Source organism: Pygoscelis adeliae, unplaced genomic scaffold (assembly GCF_000699105.1).
Source record: "Pygoscelis adeliae isolate BGI_AS28 unplaced genomic scaffold, ASM69910v1 Scaffold113, whole genome shotgun sequence".
NCBI lineage: Eukaryota > Metazoa > Chordata > Aves > Sphenisciformes > Spheniscidae > Pygoscelis > Pygoscelis adeliae.
This window is the reverse complement of record NW_008825108.1, coordinates 4,096,335-4,117,947: the sequence shown is the minus strand read 5'-3', so window position 1 is coordinate 4,117,947 and position 21,613 is coordinate 4,096,335. Positions and strand designations below refer to the sequence as shown.

At 38.7% G+C, this 21,613-nt stretch overlaps 1 protein-coding gene across 5 annotated transcripts in view; it reads right to left on the bottom strand.

Annotated features, from left to right (window-relative positions):
• OSBPL8 (oxysterol binding protein-like 8) overlaps positions 1-21,613 on the bottom strand; it is a 63,063-nt gene that overhangs the window by 21,469 nt on the left and 19,981 nt on the right. For 3 of the 5 annotated variants that reach the window (XM_009327531.1, XM_009327534.1, XM_009327533.1), the window contains 4 exons: positions 10,558-10,628; positions 5,943-6,023; positions 4,954-5,055; positions 3,550-3,753 (listed from right to left, as the gene is read on the bottom strand). In XM_009327531.1, coding sequence (XP_009325806.1) covers positions 3,550-3,753; positions 4,954-5,055; positions 5,943-6,023; positions 10,558-10,628 — 458 coding nt within the window. Of the gene's footprint in view, positions 1-3,549; positions 3,754-4,953; positions 5,056-5,942; positions 6,024-10,557; positions 10,629-13,098; positions 13,107-17,236; positions 17,480-21,613 lie in introns of those variants that run through there. The other 2 variants (XM_009327532.1, XM_009327535.1) reach the window with 2 other exon arrangements.

The window sequence follows — 21,613 nt, the reverse complement described above, 5'->3', positions numbered from 1 at the left end:
AGGACACCATGACATTACGTTCAACTAAAAGACACACACAGGATGTCAAGTGCCAAAGTTTAATTTTCACTAGGAAGTTCTTCACATTCCAAATTAAAAGAAAAAAAAAATCCGAAAGACCTTTCTGTTTCTGTTGAGCTTCATTTTGGAATAAAATGCTTAACAACCATTTTAAAGCCCCTTCAAAAAATGTTTACCTATGGTAACTTTAAGAAAACTGATAGGCAAAGAGGGCTGTATTAAACATACTTGAAACTATCACTGAAAGCTGGGTTAAGCCTGCCTAACTGATGAGTTAACACATTTTGGTCTGGATTGATTTCCCCCAGATAGAAACCTAAGGAAAAGCCAGTACAAGGCTTAGAAGAGGGAACTGGAAAGCCAGCAGTAGTTTTGAACAAAAGCAGATAAAGGCAGATATTTTAGAAGCAAGCAAATGAAACAGCCAGAACGTTTCTGAGGGCGAGAGGCGAGTAACGAGGAGTCTTAGTGGCACTTAAATACCAATACAGGCAAGCTAGTGCTGGTGTAAATGATGTTCAGAAACTCCTAAATAGTCTGTACGGAGTAACAGCAACTTGGGTGTTAGAAAGAAATTCCAAACCTCAGTTCCCCGCCGAGTGAGCAGAAAGGTGCGCCTACAAAAAGTCTTTGGTGAAGCGGCAACACGGGGATCAGCAGTTAGCAAGTTATGAGAACCAGGAGGGACAACCCCATGCATGAGCAACCCTCACCCTGAGGGTGGGCAGGCAGGGAAGAGGTCTCACTCTCACCGGGCCCCTGGGGAGGGGAGAGCACTGCGGCGCAGTGCAGCGCCAGGGGTGGGAGAGATGCTGGGGCACTGCACAGAGGGGACCAGGGCACCGTGGGTGCACCAGCGCTGTGCAAAGACCTCAGCCATCACAAGTCCTCGAAACTCTCAGGTCACAGGACACAGACTAAGGGCAGACCTCTGCCCCTGAGATCTCCCCTGTCGGGTTATACTGTGGGCATGCAGGGTACACTACTTATTCTGTACCAAACAACTATAATTTAGAGAAGTGTGGTTTTGGTGTTTGGGTTTTTTTCTTTTAATGCAAGAAAGTTATACTCCCCTAGGTGCTTTGACAATACATTGATTAAAACCAAATGAGTAATTCGCAGCAAACATTTAAGTAGGTTGACTCGTTTTGGAATAACTGCTCATGGATCTTGATTTCCTCTAATTGATTACTGTTCCAAAAGCACTGGACATTTTTCTTTTGTATCACCCATTATGGTTTCAAAATCAATTTTCAGTATGTTAGTGTTCTGTACAAGAGAGACATTAGTTTCCATTTGTTAGGTGACTTTATTTGAACTGTCTCTGTTCCTGACAGAATGATGGTACAACTACTCCAATACAAGGTAATGGGCAAGTTAAAAATTCCACTAGATTAAAAAAACTTTGAAGTTTACTTCCTATAGAATATTCTTGCCAATAAAACTCAAATGCCATAAACATTCAGAGAAAGCAATAAAAACTGATAAGCTGTCACACTTCACTAAATTTACTCATGAAAAATTATTTCCAGTAACTTTTCTAGTTATTAGTTTTAGAAAACTGAAATGGCATCAGGACTGGGCACATGAGGAAGACAAAACAAGGTACAGTGCATCAGCTATCTCAGAGTACAGGAGGAACATCAGAGACCACAGCAACAGGCTTAAGGGAGCGTGTGAAGTGACCGGCCACAAACTACTGCAAGAAGAGAATTTGCAGTCTGCCAGAAGAACACACTATGGGAAGTGTGGTCAGGTGAGAAAATCTCCTGCAGTACTTATACCTGTGTAAAAGTTTCTTGCAGTGCCATCTTCCTGCACTGACTGCAAACAAGGCTCATCTTGCCTTAGACTTCAGGCTTGTTCTGGTAAATCTACTCTGTAAATCAGTCAATTGCTATTACGCTTATGAAAGTTTGCCTCATGATAATAAATCTGTAACTAGGACATTGTAATTGACTAGGTAAACAAGGCAGAAAAAGGTTTCCAACTTCAAGGCCTTTCATCTAATTAAATCCAGTAATTCTCAACTGCAAATAGCCATACCAAAATGAACAAAAGCCACTCCAGCTCTCAGCACATTTAGAAAGGACAATATCAACTTGTTCAGGTTCAAAATTTGACCTACCTTAAAAAAGTAAAAATCTGGTGGGGCATGTCCTCTAAATTCTAAATATCTAGTTAAAAAAACAAACAAATCCATTTCTCATTGCCAAGCAATAAAGAAATATAAGACTGATTTGTGATCTTCTGCAGACAGGCCACCACTTTGCAATGTATGAATACATGATCATAAGTAACTAAAGCACATTAACATCAAACCCTATAGCTTTGAGAAAGGATATGAAGTTTGTGTTCTGCAAATGTGAGATCACCACTAATTAGTGAACAGTCCTCCTAAGCATTATTAAAATAAAATCATTGAAAAACAACTACAAAAGATCTGATCTAAGTTTGGTAAATTTAGATAACATTGATAATGACAACAATTCAGAAAGACCACAAACAAACATCAGGAGTTACACTAGCTGACTGACTTCCCAGTCTGAGATAAGGAAGACAAAATCAATGCAACATATTCTACAGATTTGACAGTACATCTATATCAATTTAAGATTCAGAAGATACAATCTGACAATTAGTAGCTCTCTTAAGATGTACGTTGCAGAGGGCATAATTAATTTATTATGACAAGGGTCATAATACTGTGCAGTAATTTCATCTAAAGCAAGATGTCATTTCAGGAGGTAAATATGTTCATTTGTGCTGTGCTTCCGCACCCCCTCTCCATATACAAACACAAAACAAGGACTACAATAGCTCATTTATCGGAGTATAAACAACGAGTAATAGCAAACATTAAAGATTCTTACCAGAAATTGAAATAAACCTTTGCGGTACAGAACACACTGTGCTTTTCAACACTTACAGATAAGAGCTGCTCACAATATTATGCCATGTATGACAAAGCAGACAGACATCAGAACTGAAGGAAAACATTTATCTTCCTAAAATTGTAGCCAAAAAGGAACACAATTGTCTAACAAGTTGCAATATAAGCTATTATTGCACAAGGAAGTAATTTGAATTTCTGCTCCTACAAGCAAATTGAACTAGGCCGGCATTTTATCACATGAATATAGGGTTAGAAGCCAAGAAATGTTTATAACACCTTTCAACTTTCATTTTGGCAAATCACTTCCCTCCTTAATTTCTCAGATTCGACTGATGTAAAGTACAATGTTAGACACTCATTCCTTCCGCTTACATGATTGCCAGTGATGGCATTAACCTCTTTAATGGCATCCCTCTGCGCACCACACTTCTGAAGCTATTTAAGTGTACAGAGCAGCATAAATCAAATACTTTTTGTGATGAAGAGGACTAGATGTTGACGGCTTATATTCAGAATAAACAAACCATTACAGTTACTACAGAAAATGCAGTTCAGCTTTTCATTAATGTTGTCTTTACTCATAGCTGGCTAATGCAAGACACCCGTTAAGAACCATATATGCTACCACTAACCTTTATAGCCCATATGGACTGCTCCAAAGGATGAAAAAGTTTGAAACAAAAGCCATCTTTTTTAGAAGGCCGCTCAATGAGTTCACAAGCGTTCAGGAGCACTGTTCCTACCCACTGGCCATTTTTGGGGGTTTTGTAAACAAGCAACACTCCTGGTTTCAGTACACACCACAGTTTGGTCCAGCTTTTCAAGGTACCACGAATCTAGAAGATAAATAGTTACAGTCGTCTCTCAGTGAAGCCAATACCAAAACCGTCCCCCTTAACAAAATTAAAATTGAATCCATGTATTAGTTTTTATTTCAAGCAAAGATTATCAGGTCTATCAAAAGTTTATTCAGGTTTATCGAAGACAATAGAAAGGTACAATTTCAATGCTCACTCTTCTATTCTTTCTTGATGAATACTTATTCTACAAATGGGTATACGCACATCCAGATATGGGATATACGACAATTCATCTGAAGCCTTCATGAATTTTCCTATCTGGAACGTATTTTATCACTAGCATGAAGACAGGATAATTTTTGGAAACAGAGTTCCTCTGAAAACAGGGCAGATGTCTGATAAGAAAAATAGGATATTCACAAAGTAACTCAGATATATTTGAATTTCCTAGATAAAACCTGATACCAGCTGTTAGCTTCAACCCATATGTGAAATATAAGATCCTTACAAGTCCCTGAATTTGCACATCTGATTAGACTGCTTGCATCAATTCTGTCAACTCTGGATTATAATTACTTCTGTGTCTGTAGGACTGAATGCCAACTTGACCTCTGAGCAATGTTTTAGTCTGTTTACATTATTTTTGCAAAAACTGGAGAAACATCGTTTGGAGCTAGTTATAGAAATGGGTAACAGATCTTTTTTCTTGTACAATTTCCAAGGAAGACATTTACAAATTTAAGGAATTATATACAAATATATAAACTGCACTACTGTTGATGACACTGACTGCTATTTTTGAGAAATTAATTCTTCACCTTTTGTACCAGTATTAGTTCTCAAGAGAGGAAAGGAAAATTACCAGAAAGAAATACACAAAGAAATCTGTACTCAAATATCTGACGGAACCACTTTCACTATTGTTACGGACGTAACGGAGCTTCAATTCAAAGTGTAAAATAAAAACGACAAAAGAATCATAAAGCCAGCTCATCTGAAGTTAATGGCTACACACATAAGATGCATGTGACTATGGTGACTGCAGTAAGTGGGAGCTAGGTTCCTCCATTACTCCCCTAGGATACTGAGCACAGAGACCCTGGGATGCAATTAGTGGCTGCTGTGCTTGTAGAAAAACATTAACAGCAAGTAAAAGATTGAGCCTTTTCTACTCTGGTCAGAAAGCAGAAAGCAGCTGCTACATCTTCAACTCAGGTTTCACACTTGGATTCTGACCTTCAACCAGTCAGCCATAACGATAACCGATGGGTCTGTGATAGTGCTAAGTAATTCTTTTGTAGCTCTCTTCTTTTCTTCTCTGTAATTTTTCTTTTGAACCTGTAAATAATAATAAAAATATTTACAATGCCACAGCCATAAGCCAGTAATTAGAGCACAAAAAGACCATCTATCAATACAAGCTGAGGAAAAAACAGCTAAACTCAATTTGCAATACAGATACAAAGAAGTAGCTTTAAAACATGGTATTTGACTTCAAGGTGTGAACAACTATTTCATGCTGTTTCAAGAGCAGCTACCACGTAACCAATTTCAGATTCTTCTGCAATTTGCTTTTAAGAGCGAGGACTTTGAAACTCCTGTTAGAATCACAGGGAGAAAACCAACCAACAAACCAACCCACCCCCTTCGCCCCCTTCCTTTCCTGGTGTAAAGTACAAAACCAAATTTGGGGCAGATTCAGATTTACAGGTACGTTATCTGATCAGTAGTCTTTACCCACCAATTACTTTCCCTCCCCAGTAGAAATTTGCAGCAATGTGTCTCCCTCTTTTAGAGGCAAATAATTTTATGTTTCTCCTGACCTGGTATCTGCCAAACAGTGGAGTTTGGTCTTGTTACAACACAGGGGAAAGAAGGCAGTAGAAAAACCACAGGTACTGCATGTAAATTGTAACTTTGATAATTCAATTCATCATTTCATTGCATGTACGTGTCCTGAGATCCCTGCCAACCTGAATTATCCTATAATCCTCTGAGTTGTCCTATAATCTTGTGCCATCTTAAAGACTGCATTATAGAAGCCCATACTCAAGTAACAGTACAATAAGATTTGAAGAGAAGCAACACCACTACTTCTCACAATACTTAAATATTTCATAGAGGTCTCATCACTACTTGGCATTTTTGTCTTCTTGTTAGAGAATACGGTAAAACTATGTGAATGCATTTATAGTCCGTGAGGAGTTACTTGGAAATTAATTCACCTTGAGAGATTCTTTTTTTGTAAGCTTGCTTGAAGATAAAGAGACATCCTTCTCAGAGCCATTGAAAAGCTTGGATTCAGACTGAAATTCACAAAACGCATAATAAATAAGTGACAATGATAGATACAAGGATATATTACTGTTGCAGGCACTTTAGAAAGCGTTTGAAGTGCACAGTTATGTTTGTAGTGTTCCCATCCCCACTCATTTCTCTATTGTTTCTCCCACTTCACAAAAAAACAAATCACAACTTGTAACATGAGCTATTCACCACCTATTTATGGAGTCTTTTTTCATAAGGGTTTTATGGGAAAGAAGTCTGAGATTCCTCCAGAAGAAGCTGAACTATATACAGTAAATATTTAGCCCATGTAGCCTGTTACTTCATGTGTTGCAGTCTTGACTAGTCAGGCATTATTTCAGCAGCAGAGAGAAGGTTTTAGGAGAATCCCAGCATTTAAACACAAGAGTCATTCCCATGTTCCTGTGACATACGAATCCTGACACCTTTATTCATAACTTGACAGCTCCTCCGAATGGATTGCTATAGAGGCACTTACCCCGTGACCCATGAAGGAAAACACAGCCTCTTCAATCTAGGATTCAGTGCTCTATAAATTATCAGAGTACAACTGACCACCAATAGCACTCGTTCTGCTCCTTCCTCCCTAATCCCACGCTCTGATTACTTTTTGCAAGTCATCTTCAAGAAGCTCACAGGGACGATAGGCAGGGGAACGAGACTCAGGTTTGTTCGTGAAACCCAAGTCCTTGCTCATGGCAGGACAATATGCTGCCTCAGCACCACATGATTTCTCCCTCCCGCCTCTCCCCACATCTTGTAAGGTTCAAAGTTTAATTCCTTGGCATCTGTTGCCTACAAGTTGAAAGGGAACTAGAGCCACCAAAGATTCACCCTGGGATACAGAGCTCTTTAAAAAAAAAAAAGTCTATCACAGACTTATCATGTCATTCCTCTTGCAACTCAGAGAACACTGAGTAGGTATCCACTATATATAAACTTCAGATAAATTACGAAGAGTTGGATTTCTTTGTGCACTGAAATATAAGCCTGATGGACCCAAAGCTCCTGCCTAGTAAAAAAAAACAAAAACCAATGGAACCTTCTAAGCTGTGTAAATTCAAGGACAGTTTATGAGAACTGCTTCTCAAGCTGTTCAACATTTCTGACTAGTCATTTCAAATCTCAGACTACAATGCAAAGTCTATTCACCAAATTTCTACTTTGGAATACTATAATATGCAAGCTTTGAGAAAACTTACTGCAATAATAAAAACAGTGCACTTGAGCACTCTTTTTCTTAACACACAAGTTGCTCAAACCAAAGAAATAAAAATTAAAGATTTACAAGTGGAACAAAGCAATTTAATTTTGATCCTACTTCGATGTCTTTAATTCAGAACTAAGACTTTACAGGAGTCTTAGCTACTATCAAAAAGATACATGCAGTAACTGGCAAAAAGTAATTTGATCTCAAAATAATTTCAACGATAAGTAAATGTTCTCTAACTTCCATATACATCTTGGAAAAATGAAGGAAACCTCTTCATTTTGTATTAAAGATACGTTCTTAACACTCAAAATTTAGCTTTAAGACAAGCATACAACTTGAAATTTAGTTTCTCTGTCTAGAAGTTAAAGGAAATACAGTACTTTAATAACAGAAGAGGGAAAAATGCTTATCACTGTCACATAAGAAGAGGTAATGAACTCGTTATGCAAGCTATAATGCAGCAACTTAAGTAAACCATTCATAAATATTCTAGTTGCTCACTAACAGAAAGCTAATGCAATCTAAAGGTCATGCATATAAAAGCCCCAAACCAGTAAGCATCACAGGTTACAAAAACTCATTTTCTCAGTATCTCAGTTTTAAAGCTCACTAATACAACACTGAGTGAAGGTCCATATTTACCTGTCCAATGGATTACGAGACAGATCAGTGATTCGTATATTTTTAAGGTAGTAACTTTCTCAGTGTTACATCCACACAAAGTGGATGGGGTCAAAATTTAAAAGAAGAAAGCGTTTTAAGAGAACCTACTGCAACTCCCAGTGAGTTACATTCAGTACCAGATTCTGGGCAAGTCTCACCACTGCTTTTCCATCCTTACTTAGAAAGAAGGGCTGCTACTTCACCTCCACAGCTGTGACAGACCATTACCATCTCCTGTTAGCCTGAAGTTTATTTGTGGGTTATAAAGGAACCACTAGTCTTATCAAGCTCCACATGCAGTAATTGCAAACATACGGATGAAGAAAAATACGTATTAGGAGTAGGACTATTGATCTCATCTTTGACAGCAGAAAGACACAAACAAAAGTAACAGCAAAGCACACAAAGACTTAATATCCTAGAAAGACAAGAACCAAGAAAAATAAATATAGGGAAGAGAAAAAACAAATTGGATACTCAAAGATAAATGATTAATAGAGTCTGAAATAATCGAGGTTAAAAGAGACAGTATTAACTTGATTTCCAAGTAAAAAAAAAATTATTTAGAGGTTTCTGTACCAACATAAATATTCTGATCAGAAGCAAGCTGGATGGTAAAATATGCTTCCTTGATCTCCCCAAGTGAGGCTCTAGGATGCAGTAAAGCTGGAAGACGCAAAGTTTTGTGATTCCAAGTCAGATGTAAGACGCCAACAGCTTGAAATGCTTAGCTACGCACCACAGAACTGCAGCATCAGCTGCAGAAACTAACCTGCTCACCCCAGCGCAATTCTGATGACACCAGTTAAGCAGGGAAGTGCTACTATAATCTTTGATTTCCTTTGATCTCTCTTTAACGTTTCTCTTTAAGGCTCTGACACATGAAATATCACAGAAAAATTTGTGTCAAGACCTCGAGTGCAATCCCTCTGTCTCCTAGGGGTGCGGCTGCCTGTGCCCAGGGCCAGCTCTGACAGACGGCAGTGCTAACCTTGCAGCAGACCCCTGTGGAAAGAGCCGTGCATGAAAGCGGTGAGAAGCAGGCATCTCCCCCATGTCCCTTGGGAGCTAGCTGTGTTCAAGCTCAGCTCCTCGCCTTCCCCTACAGAGCAGCCCACGCCTGCTGCGCCCTAACAATCTGTTTAAGTGCCTGTTACCACATTTGCCTCTGTAAAAAACAGTGGACATCCTAGCAGAAAATAGAAAACTACACAGCTGGGTAATTTAAAGCCTTTAAACTCTATCCTGTAGTGATGCCTAAATAAGAGAAACAAGTGAACTCCGCTACTCCATTCAGTGATCAAACCACACACAACCTCCCCCTTCGCAAAATGCAGTCTTTCCCTCTTCTCTTTAATTTCTTGAAGAGAGAGAGACACCTGTTTTATGAGACACCCATCTGACAATGTTTTTTTCTGGAATTCCACATGCTTAATACATAAAAATCCCTAGATAAAAATTTAGTGCATTGATATGCCAGGCACTTTTGCTGACCAAAATGTTCACGCACTTTAAGAGTTACAATAGGCCAACAAATGAAGAAGGTATCATCAGAGCGACCTATATGATGTCCTAACACTGACAGCTTCTGTAGCTGTAACCTACAAATTTAAAAGGGATGGGAAAGAAAAAGATAGCTATGGTAGATTTTTCTCTACACTACTACAATGACTTTTTACACAAATCTCCCATCATGTGCATGCTATTTCTATACCATCAGAAAAGAACATTTTATTCTGAATAAGAATGCTATTGCAAACTATTCATGTAAATAATTGCAATCAGAACAAAACACAGCTCTGGAGAGAAAAGACCTAGGATCACTACATAAAGAGAGTCTTTTTCGTTGCTTGGGTAGTTCATTTTCTTGAACTAGTTTCATTTTTCTTCCTTTTTAAAGTTTAGCCACCCCAAGATGCTACGGTTTTGGTGACTGCAGTGTCCATCTCCCAACTCCACCTTGGACATTCTCAGTTTTCACTGCATCTCAGTGAGCCTTTTCCATCTTGGGACTACACAATGATGACAATGAATTAGCCTGGCTCCTGCCTTTTCCATTTCTGTTATCCAGACTACCAGAAAGCATAAACATGCATAGCATGTTTAATATTATAAACATAATAATAAATAATAATATAATAAATAATAATAAATAACATCCAGTTTAATATTCTACTGAGCATGCTTTCCTTTGCACTCTCATCGCCTCAACGAAATGCGCCTTTGTTCGTGGCTTCTGAGGTACAGAAGCCTTTGCAACAGACAGGACAACAGATTACACTTAACTACGTTATACTCTGGCAATTTAAGCCATTAAACTAAAACTTTCCAATTACAGTTTCCTTAACATTCTTATAAGATTTGCTACAGCTCAGTGAACAGCATCTACATTTGGCGAGGCAACCTCCCACCCCAAAATGACAATGAGAAGATTCCACATTTCATTTTCACTAATTTGAACTGTAGATTTCCATGTGATGTCATCTTGAGAACTATATTAAGAAATTCCCTTTAATCTTTGTCTATTGCTAAATCTGAAGAGTAATCTTCAAGATTATCTGCAACAAGTTAAATACATTTGCATTTATTTAAAAAATGCACTCAACTCCTTTGCACACTGACAGTTTTAAGCCAGATTAGGAAGCTGCTTTCCTTACCTTGCTTTTTGACATAGAATGGGCTGTATCCTCTTTGCTTTGTGACACATCGTCCTTCCCTTTGTCAAAACCTTAAAGAAAAGACAGCATTGTTGCAAATGATTTGAAGACATAACTTTTTATATGAGCTAGCCCTTGAAAGGAATTTGCAAATTGTGTTTAGCATAAAAAAAGTGCAAGCAAATTGGATTTTCAAACAATGTATACATACCAGTCCATCACATCAGTTAAAAACATACCAGCTATTACAATATAAAGCAATTTAATACCTACTAAGAGGCGAGAACGATCCACTGTATTTGGATGGTGCTGCACCTGATCCAATAACCTGACAAATAGTAAATATGGTGTGCAAACTTTTGTCCTTTTACCTTCTCATTCTCCCCTATCTGCGTACATGCATGCACAGAACAGAACACTAAATAAAGTGGGTTTTGGTTTGTTCATTTCTGTAGCTAGAAATAATTGTTAAATACCACGTACATGAAAGCAAATCTAAAACACTGATTAAGATCGCCACTCAGTTTTTTGCAAGAAAATGGAAAAGATTGCTTACGTTAGCCTTGAATTCATACTTTCAACTTGGCACTGCACAAGCGTAACTACAAGGCTTTATATTAAAACAGTCATCGAAATCCCACATTTATCTCCTGTGAGTGACTCACAGTACAAACCCCACACTTTCCCAGTATCCAAAAAGCAAAGGGAGACATGGCTGTAGCCAGTACATGTGTGACAATGGAAAGGGGGCTCACAACTGGCATTAGTGCTGCTGTGCAGCTGCTACATGCCATGGAACATATACTGAGAATCTAGCATCCTCTTAAGGAAAAATAATCTACTCTGGTTATGAGACAGAACATCCCAGTGATCCATTTCCTTTGAAGAGGTTGGTGGTAGCATAAAGCTTTTATAAACAGGAGTAAAACAAATTGCGCAATGCATTTATCTGAGTAAGCAAAAATGCCATCATTTGCATGCCTTCCAGATAGAAGGCAGTGAAGTATGAAGTCATACATGAATTTCAGGAATAATCCACGCAGCCGAACAGCACTGCATGGCTCTGAGAGTGGTACCCTAGAGCTTTAGCCCACCAGAGGGCACTACATCAGCAGATAAATTGCATAAACAGCCACCAAAAGCTCTTCTGAGCTTCCGTTTGAACACGTTCCGAACTTTGAAATAGAAATTGGTACTTAGATATCTAAAATGAGAAGATTTATCAGAGAAACAGTTTGATTTCACATTCTTCAGGGGAGTGCGTGTATGCATGGGGAGACTTTGAGCTTTAAAAGAATTTTTATTAACACTCTGTAGCAGTGTTGAGTAGCTTATTCAGTGTAGGATTTTTTTTTTTTTTTTAATTAGTATCTTCACCCTTCCACAACTTACAATACCCAGAAACTCTAAGACAGGACTGATCCATCTATCACAAAGACACATCTTGGGAAGTTTCACTAAGTTATAAAGGCATTAGGTTGGTCTTCTGGTTACATGAGAAATCGAAGTAATCAGTCTTCTGGATTTTTTTGTTTATATTTATTACCTTTTGCAGAGATTCTTTTCTAAGACCAGATTTTTAAAAATTATACACTGCAATACAATGATATTTCATTTGACGTTTACACAAAGAAAACCTTACATGCCTTTACAGAAAGAAACCTTAACATGTCTTCACAGAAGCCCCTCTGTGCACAGTTCATTAAACCCATCATTTTGAAATTCTTCCAACACATCCGTGATGGCTTTGTTCAGTTAATGAAAACCTATAATGCAGAAGGCTGCTTGACCCCAGGCAAGAAGTACCTAGACAGGCAGAAGATTTGTAGCACTAGGGAATCCAGAAAAAAAACAAAAAGGCATGTCACAATCCAGAGGCCAGAAGCCACATTTCCTATACAACACCAAATACAAAAGCACATTTTCTACAGCACCAGTCATCAGGTGCTGAAACAAAACAAAGGTTGCTTCAAGCCTTCGAGGACAGACCTGCCTTAGTTCACTGAGAAGTTATTAGATTTGATGCCAGTCTTAGGCAGTCAAACACACACCAGAACAATAGTAATGAGGTTTTCTCCTCACCCCCACACCCAAAAGAAATCCCTCATTAGGAACAAAGTTCCACTGAAAATGTACTGCAGGCATTTTCTAACGGCTTTCCAGTTTTTACTTATTTATTTATAGGCACATACAGAAGACTCAGTGATGGGAATCAATGAGGACGTGCTAAGTCAGGACTGTTCTTACAGAAGAGAAGCTATAATTCACAACTTGCTTTCTAAAGCACAGCAGCTTTAAGGGCTTTACACATCCTTATCTAACATACATATGTTTTTATTTTCATAAACAAGCTTTCCATTGGCATCACCAATGAAAACAGAATGAAGTACTGTGTCCCAGAGAATCAGACACGAAGACCAAAGCTCAGTCACGTTTCCCTGAACTTCACCTCCTTGCTTCCAGTATCTCGAGCCCAAGAGGTGTGTGTGCTTGCTGATTTATAAACACACCACCACACTCACTGTTCCCTTCCTTACTCACATGCACAGCAAAGGGTTGTCAGAGGGGTTTGCTAGCGAACCCAAGTCAGGGTGCTGCAGATCCTGGCACACCTTGCACAGCTCCTCAGGTCTGTGAGGAAACCCAACCAGTCAGCTTCATGTCCCACACCGTCCTAATTGTAACCTCCCTCTCTGTTGAAGGGATAAGCTCACTCAGCATACAGACAGAAGGCTTTTCTCCCCATGTGCTAAAACATATGTTAAAAAAAAAAAATCATAATTCAGGTGCTGATCCAGGCACAGCCTCACCCATTGTAAGGACACATTTTCCAGGGAGCCTCTATTAAGATGAGAGACCTCAATACCATCAACAGTCTTACTTCTTCTGACAAGAACAGTTTGATACTAATACCTGCAGTGAAATTTGTACTGAAACATCACGAAAAGCTATATATGGGCCCAAACTGAGGACAATATACACTTTGCCGTGGAAATAGTTGGTCAAGGAAACAAGAAATACTGTTTTCTCCCCTCCCGCTACCAGTTATGAAGAACAAATTCCTCTATGGATTTCTGACAAAGACAACAGCAAAGCCAAGAAAGCTTTCTTGGCTTAGTGATGGGAATCAATGAGGACGTGCTAAGTCAGGACTGTTCTTACAGAAGAGAAGCTATAATTCACAACTTGCTTTCTAAAGCACAGCAGCTTTAAGGGCTTTACACATCCTTATCTAACATACATATGTTTTTATTTTCATAAACAAGCTTTCCATTGGCATCACCAATGAAAACAGAATGAAGTACTAAGCCTCTAAAATGATGCTTTGTGTTATTGCTGCTCTTCTAGTTTTGTTCACCCCAGAGGTACTGAAAATTGCACCACAAAGTCACTGAATCAGTGTCTGGAGCAGAAACTGCCAGGGTATGAGAGGCTAGAGGAAGGGTCTACTAAAAAGAACATGTTTCAAATTTTTCAGTGTTTTTCAGCAGTGGTTTTGGGCTTAGTACATTAGCTTACTTGCCGTTTCCCATCCTGTAATTCAATCAGGAACTCTTTAACAAGATAACCTGAGCTTACATTTCACAATGTAGAAATTCAGGTGTTGAAGATACAGTCCCTTTCTGTAACTTCCTCTCTACTAAATCTCTTGAATTCGTGTATCATTTTCTACCTAAAATCCTGAAAGCAATCTTCAGAATTAGGAGACAGCGAGCAAGTGATGTTTGAATCAACCTTCAGAGCTGTAGATTGAGCTCCCAGTATTATTTAAGACACTTGCAGATTAAAAAAAAAAAAAATTTTTTTTTTTTTAAAACACAAGCTCCAGTACTGTAGCCTCTAAAGCAGTTCTGGACATTAGTGATTGTGTTCAGAAAAACACTGTGTCTTAACAGACTTTCTCCCAGTATGACCTTCCTTGTCTTAACACCACAGGCCCCACGGGCTCTGAAAGCTGATCCCAACCCCAGTGCAGTCAGCCACAGTTCATGGTATGACCTTAGAAGCCAAGGGAAACTGTCCATTAGTATGTTCCTACTGTGAGCACTCTGCATGTCCTTCCAAAACTTGCAGGCGGAAATCTACGTGAAAACTCATGATGAGCTTTCAGACAGATTCAAGAGCCTGACAACGGCATGCAACTGGAACAATCAGAACTCTATACGTGCAAGATGCCAATGAAACAAAATCAAATTATGCTTCTCTAGAGACTGAGCTGGAACATGCTGTCAATATCAAAAGAAAAAAATCCTCCAAAACATTGTCTTTGACAAAAAATGAGGAGTATATACATTGTAAGATTAGCTTTAAAGAAGCTTTAGGACAAAGTCTGTGGTAGGGTACATTTTAAAACAAAACTGTTTAGTTAAGAGATTTCAATTCTGAAGTATAACACAGGTATCATTCTTTAAAGTCACACCCACAATCTGTCCCTTCAATCAATCTCGAGGGAAGGAAAAACCAAAACCAACCACATATCTCTTACATCTCAAATACTGGTTTTGTACCTCTCAACAAATACCATCTGCAGTTAGGATACCTGAGAAAAATACATAAAAAAACCCCATGTTACTTTTTAATGCCAGATTTATTTTTTCCAGAAAGAAAGAATTACTGGAGGCTTTTTTCCAACGAACAGAAGAACCAGTAAAAAAGCAATGCAATGCATGAAAAGATCACAAATAGCAAGCCAAGCAACAATATTACTGACTTCCAAATGAAAAGCAAGGAACAGACTGATTTGATTAGTAGTGTGCACGTGCAGTTGTGAAGAACGAATAATTGAGCTGAAAAACTATATGCTTCTGGAAGAAGTGTGAGCTATACTTAGTGGGAGATATCAATACTGGTATTACATAATAAACATGGCAGGGAAAAAAAAGGAAAAATCTTTTTAAAGAATTGAACACAGGAGACAATAGTCTTTCTAACAGACTGATTTTTAAAAGCTTGCTGACAACTAGTTTTAAGAATACGATCCCATTTCAACTAGTCCAGATTCCTCCATGGATTTTGAAACTGAAGTAATTAGGAAAGCAAGCAAAATCCTTTTATGTATTTTCTCAGTCATGTTTTCTTTTGCAAACACCATATAAAATAAACAATAATAACCAAAGAATGTCCTCACTGTAACGACACATGAGTATCTTTTAGACAGGCAATAACTACTTCTTGCTTAAACCCAACTGAAAGAGTATACCTTCCAGTATATTAATATTTAAATTCTTCAGATATATGGAAGATTCCAAAAGATAAAACATTTTTTAGTTTTATGTTTTCACTTGATTTTTGCATTAAAAACTGTTTTCCATTTGTTCTGCATTTTAAGAAGTCATTCTTTGTCCATTTACAGACAGCTATCAGCTTTAATGTAGACTCCTACACAGGAAGGAAGCAAATAGGAAATGAATCCATTTTTGTTTCAATGATTACCAGACTACATGCATTTATTTTAAAGGCAGGGAGGATCTGTCCAGCTGCCAACTCCACGCTTTCAAGCTTTGAGATCTTTATTTCCTGAGCAGCTTGAATAAAACTCAGTGTTAGATTCTTGGTAGAAGGCTAATCATTCTCTGAAGCAGAGTGAAAGGAAACATTATAGGGTAAAACATGAGATTTAACAGAACATGGCATCCCAAGCAACTGCCTCCACCTGCCTGTGGCTGAACATGCTGCTCCAGTGATTCTGCAAGCCAGCACTGGCCAGCGATGTAGAGCTCCCTAATCGCCAGCCCACAACCTCCCCCATGCTCTGCACCCCAACTCTTTTCCATGGCTTCAGAGCCAGGGCTCACAAATTCAGTGAGCCATTCTGCAGAAGGCATACAATAAAAAGTGAACACTGTTTTGTTCCCCACTAAGCATGCTGGCTCCATGGGACTACGCAACAAAGTGCGTATGTGGACATGCACAAGACAAATCACACATGCAGAGTAATTCTGGTAAGAATGTACGATTTCTACAATGTCTCCTTCCAGGAATAGGTGACCTTGTAATACATTTTCAAGCATACAAGTTTCCTGAAGTAAACTGCTGAAATTCAGGTACCTGTATCAGAAGTGCACATTATGGACAATGAAACTCTAGAAATTCATTTCAATATTCCAGTACTGATTTTCAAGAAAGAACAAATCTGAGCAAAAGGAGATTCAAGCCCTTTCTGGTGCTAAATGTCTTAAAAATCTTGCACTACAGAGTTTAGCAAGGCTATGCCTTTAGCCCTAACTCATTCTATCTTGTCATTTTATGTCAAACCAGTGATGACAAGCATGCAGATTCTTCAGTAGTTATAGCTAAATTAAAACCTTCTGCTGTACCTTACTATTTTAAAGCAAGTCTGTTGTGTGCGGGGGGAGCGGAAAGTACAAGGGAGGAAGGCATTTATAAACCACATCACAGAACTTCAGTCATAAAAGCCCAAACAACCAAAACAAATATTCCAGTCAGTACCAAATACACAAATGCCTTTAAAAGAGACATTTGCTGTGGTGTAAGCTAACTTACTTGCCTATCTACAAATCTTGCCACTACAAAGAGCTGTTATCTAAATGCATACAAGCTATATTCTTTCTGATTTCTACCAACATCTCAGTACACCACTTTCATTCAAGCTGAAAAATTTGAGGTGGAAATTATATTCTCTTCTGTACATTTTAAGAAATGCAAGACTAAAACAAACCTGGTAAAGCAGGAGAGAGTTCGTTATATCCTCCAAATGAAGCATTCCGGACAAGCTTTCGGCCATCAGCTCTTGGAGAAAACACAGATGAAATCCCAGCACATGAGGAAAACCTACGTCGCACTGGACCCTCTTCCTTCATGAGTTAAGGTGTTTGTGTAAGGTTTATGTTCTCTGTGAAAGCTGGTTAGCATTAGCTGCTTGGAACAAGAGTGTTGCAGTAACAGCCTTTTACCTCACATTCTGATGAGTAAGATGCAAAAGGGAAAAAAAAGAAACAAACGAAGGGCACACGTGAAAAATGCAGTGAAGAGACAGAGGCTGCCAAATCAGCAGCAAGCCAAGCAACACTATACTCCTCTTGTCAAACCCATTAGGACGCTTAAAGCAGAATGGCTTTGCTTCAGCTCCTCTTTTTGACAAATACACCACATCTCATTTTTTACATCTCTGGTTTGGTCCTACTCATCTCTGCTTTCTAAGCACACAGAAATGGTGATTATTTAGGTTTTAAGGATTCATTAAATCAATTCTTTTTCCTGTTAATCTTTCAAGTCCCAAATTTATATTGCACAAAGCACAACTTGTGAGCTATGTCGCTTCCCTGTTTGATATTGTGCTATGCCACGGGAATCTGAAAAGGGAGCCGATGTTCTGCATTACGCAGCCATGTTGAACTTTCCTGTTTAGGCACTTACCTAGCTAGTTTTCATCAACTGATTGCCATGGCTTCTGCATCTTCATTTCTTATTTTTATTTAAAAGGCGAGGTAATAGCTTTTTCTTCTCTAAGACTCTGCCATATTTATATATACAAACCAGCCTGACTCCTGGAAGAGTTGCACAAAATAAGCTCCACAAAAAGGTTTTTTTTATTATTAATGTCCCAAATATTGTATGCAATGAATAAAACACTTAAATGAACCAACTTAAATTTTAAACATAAAAAAAATCTCAGTAAATAGTGCTTCAAGACTAGAAATCAGCTGATCCAAACTGTTCTTGCTGATAGCTACCAGAATAAAGTCAAATAAGCTCTCCCTAACCTCCTTCACCCACTGCTCATTAGATCGGCTGCTTCTTTGCCCTGATGACTAGGCGTGCATGGCCACCCTCTTCCACACGTGGAATTTCCTTCCTGTCTGGTGCTTCTCTGCCGATCCCATTTTCCCCACCACACCTTATTTCTGGCAAAATACGTTTTGAAACATACTTTGTTTGCTGGAAAGCAGAAAAATAGGACACTAAGAATTGGCTTGAAAATAAGAATTTGCCTTCTCCCTTACTCCATACTAGAGGTCTCCTCTTCTTACAAAGTGAAACACATCCCACAGATTAATTCAATGGTAGTGTAGATTTGATTAATCCTCAAATAATACTGTTTACTACAGCTGCTTATGCAAAGAAGTGTACTTACTATTTGCAGCTCAGTAATTTCAGTTCACATTGGCTCAAGGGTAATACAGTAGACCGAAGTATTTTATAACCCCTATGAAAGGTTTTAACTGTGCAGAGTGTATGTGCATTAGTACCTATAGATACATACACTAGGACACATACAGAAAGCACCGAAACTAATTTTTCTTATTATGAAACATAGTAGCTTCCAGGATCCTATGAATCACCAGAATTTCTTCCTGCCTCTTAACAGACTAATGTCCCAATACATGCCAAGGAAAAAAGATGTAACTGAAAAAAACAAATATGAGCCGTCAATAGAAACCACTATATGCGATACGTAATCTTCACTTCTTTTGTACAAGAAGTGAAAAACTCTATTCACTTGGGCACAGGGAGGGGGAGAAACTGGATGAGCATGTCGTGTTCAGGCCTGTCTCCATTTATCCATTACTGTGTCTCATACTTCTCTCAGCTGAAGCAGTCCTTGTCCAGATGTCCCGGAAGGAACAAGAAAGAGCAGCTGAAAAACTTAAGGAGTAGAATGGTGGAGCAATGAGGAGGAAATGCAAGGAGGGAGAACACCACTACTTTTTTTTGTTTTTTTTTTAAATAAACACAGCTCCACCTCACTTATCCAAATCTGTCGTCTTAACTACAAAACAGAGCAAACTACCGTGGTCCACATCTCTTCAGAATATGCATTTCATTTTTTCTAATTAGAATAAGGAGAAAGCTGCAGTAGAAAAACTCCCCTTACCCACAGAAGGAACCGTATCCTCTCATTACAGACCTATCTTGCCCAGTTAATGGGTCTGCTATCTCATGTTTCAGAGTCAGGGCTATAACCCTGCCCAGGAATGCTCTGCTGACACTGATATTGGGATATTTCCGTGTGCTGTACCATAACGGCAGGGTCGCACAGACTAACAGGAGGCTACCAGCCACCGACAACGCTTTGTCTGCATCTGCCTCCAGCCACTGTGCCAGCCAGTTCTGGAGCCGCTACTAAGCACGACTCTGCCAGCTTACCAGGTTCTTCCACAACAGTCTTCTCTGCCACATTATGTTCATTTTACTAAAAAGTGGCTAGACATCCAGGGGTTTGAGGAAACAATGCAGTCCTGAAGGTTTTTCCCTTATTTCTCTCCATGCCTTCTCAGGTCCCTTGACACTGTTAATATAGCCAAACTGTAAACGAGAACAGATTAAAAACCTCTTTCTCCTTCCTATGCCCTTTTCTCCACTTAGAAGTGAAATTGAAATCTTTGGGCAGACAAAATTAAGAATTTCAATGCGGATAATGTTACATTTCCCCTCTCTGAAGCTGTCTCCCAACCAAGGAAGAAGCTGTTAGCTGGGTATTCTGACTAAATACCTTGTCCTTTAACTCAACAGCTATATAGGAGAGACAGACTCTGTGCCTTTTGCCAAAATATGACTGTCTCACGACCACAAAGGAGGGGGAAAAGAAAAAAAAAAAATCTAATTTAAGCTTCCTCCTTTGTGTGTGTGTGTCCCGTCCCCCCCCAAGTCATCTTCGTATTTCACTTAAACCTGCAGTGGTAAAACAGTTAATTACATGGTTTGGCTGTAAAAATTCACTAGTTCTCCAACTTTTCAACAGCTTGCGATTTATTATGCCTGCTAATACTTGTATACACATGCTTATTTGCTTCAACAACTTCAAAGCAGTATACGTTGCTGGAAAGATAGCTGACACACAACTGAAAGGCTGTTAGATCAAAAGGAATCTGTAAAATTTAATAAAAATAAGCATTCTTCTCCACGGTGTGATCCTAGGCTAAAGTTTATTGTAACTCCTGAGCATCAGCCTGCAATATTAAAGGGGTTTCTGCTCTCCACACACTCAGCGCCCAAAGCTCTTAGAAACCCTTTTTATTCCTTGCAGTAAATTTGATTCCTTAAAGGACAGAGTCCTTTGAAGTAGTTGGAAATGCTTTTATTTGCATGTTCGGTACATGACAATGGAAAGGTGCACTTCAGTAGCCACTACATATTAGACATACAAAAAAAAAAAAATCCTTTTTCCTCTTCTCCCCTCCCCAAAAATAAATTCAGACAGAATAGGCCAACCTACTGATAAAACTGGAATTAGTACCATTCATTAGGTGACCTTAGACTAACATCCCAGGAAGCCTTCTATCCTTTTTATATCAGTTCCCAGTGCTTTAATAATTGATATACTTAGAAAATGCACTAACATACACAGCTTGGACGTTTACACGGTTTCAAAATACTCACAAATAGAACTACAGCCAAGTCCAACTGCAGACGTGAGACATAGCTGAAAAGTCTGCATAAACAGTAAAGTATCTGCACTGTAGCCTAAATGCATCAGGTGAGTGCCACAGTGTATCTGTACATGAAAAAATAAGATTCCTCACAACAAAAGTTAAGTACTTCATGAAAGCAGGCACTAGACTAAATATGCCACTGAAAGGGAGAAAAAGTCTCCTGGCTTCTCTGTTTTATATAATACCTAAATCAGTAGGAAGAAGAAAAAAATCATGACCGAAATATTTAGTTCATCTGTCTCGGGGCCGGGAGGGCAAGAATCCATTCTCAGTCGAGCTGTTGAACACCTCTTTAGAGGAGGAAAATTCCTCTGTTGTATACATTTTCTAAAGGACAGAATGCATTTCTCTTATCAGCTACTCAATCAGGACTTCTTCATTAGTAAATGCTGGCTGAAAAACAAATCATAATCCCATGCTTAAGACATTCTTCCAAGATATTGCTTGGGGCAAAACTTAAATCTCAGTACACAAAACAGAGGCAAATAGAAGTCACGTGCAATTCCAACAGCGCAGGAACACTTTTGACAAAGCCTGGGTTTAGTTTTAAAACATTTCTCCAATTGAAAAATATTTACAGCTGAAAAAACCATACACTTATCAAAAAAGGCCTCTCTGAACTGTCCAGGTATGAATTCCAAGCATGGAAATTGAACCCAAAC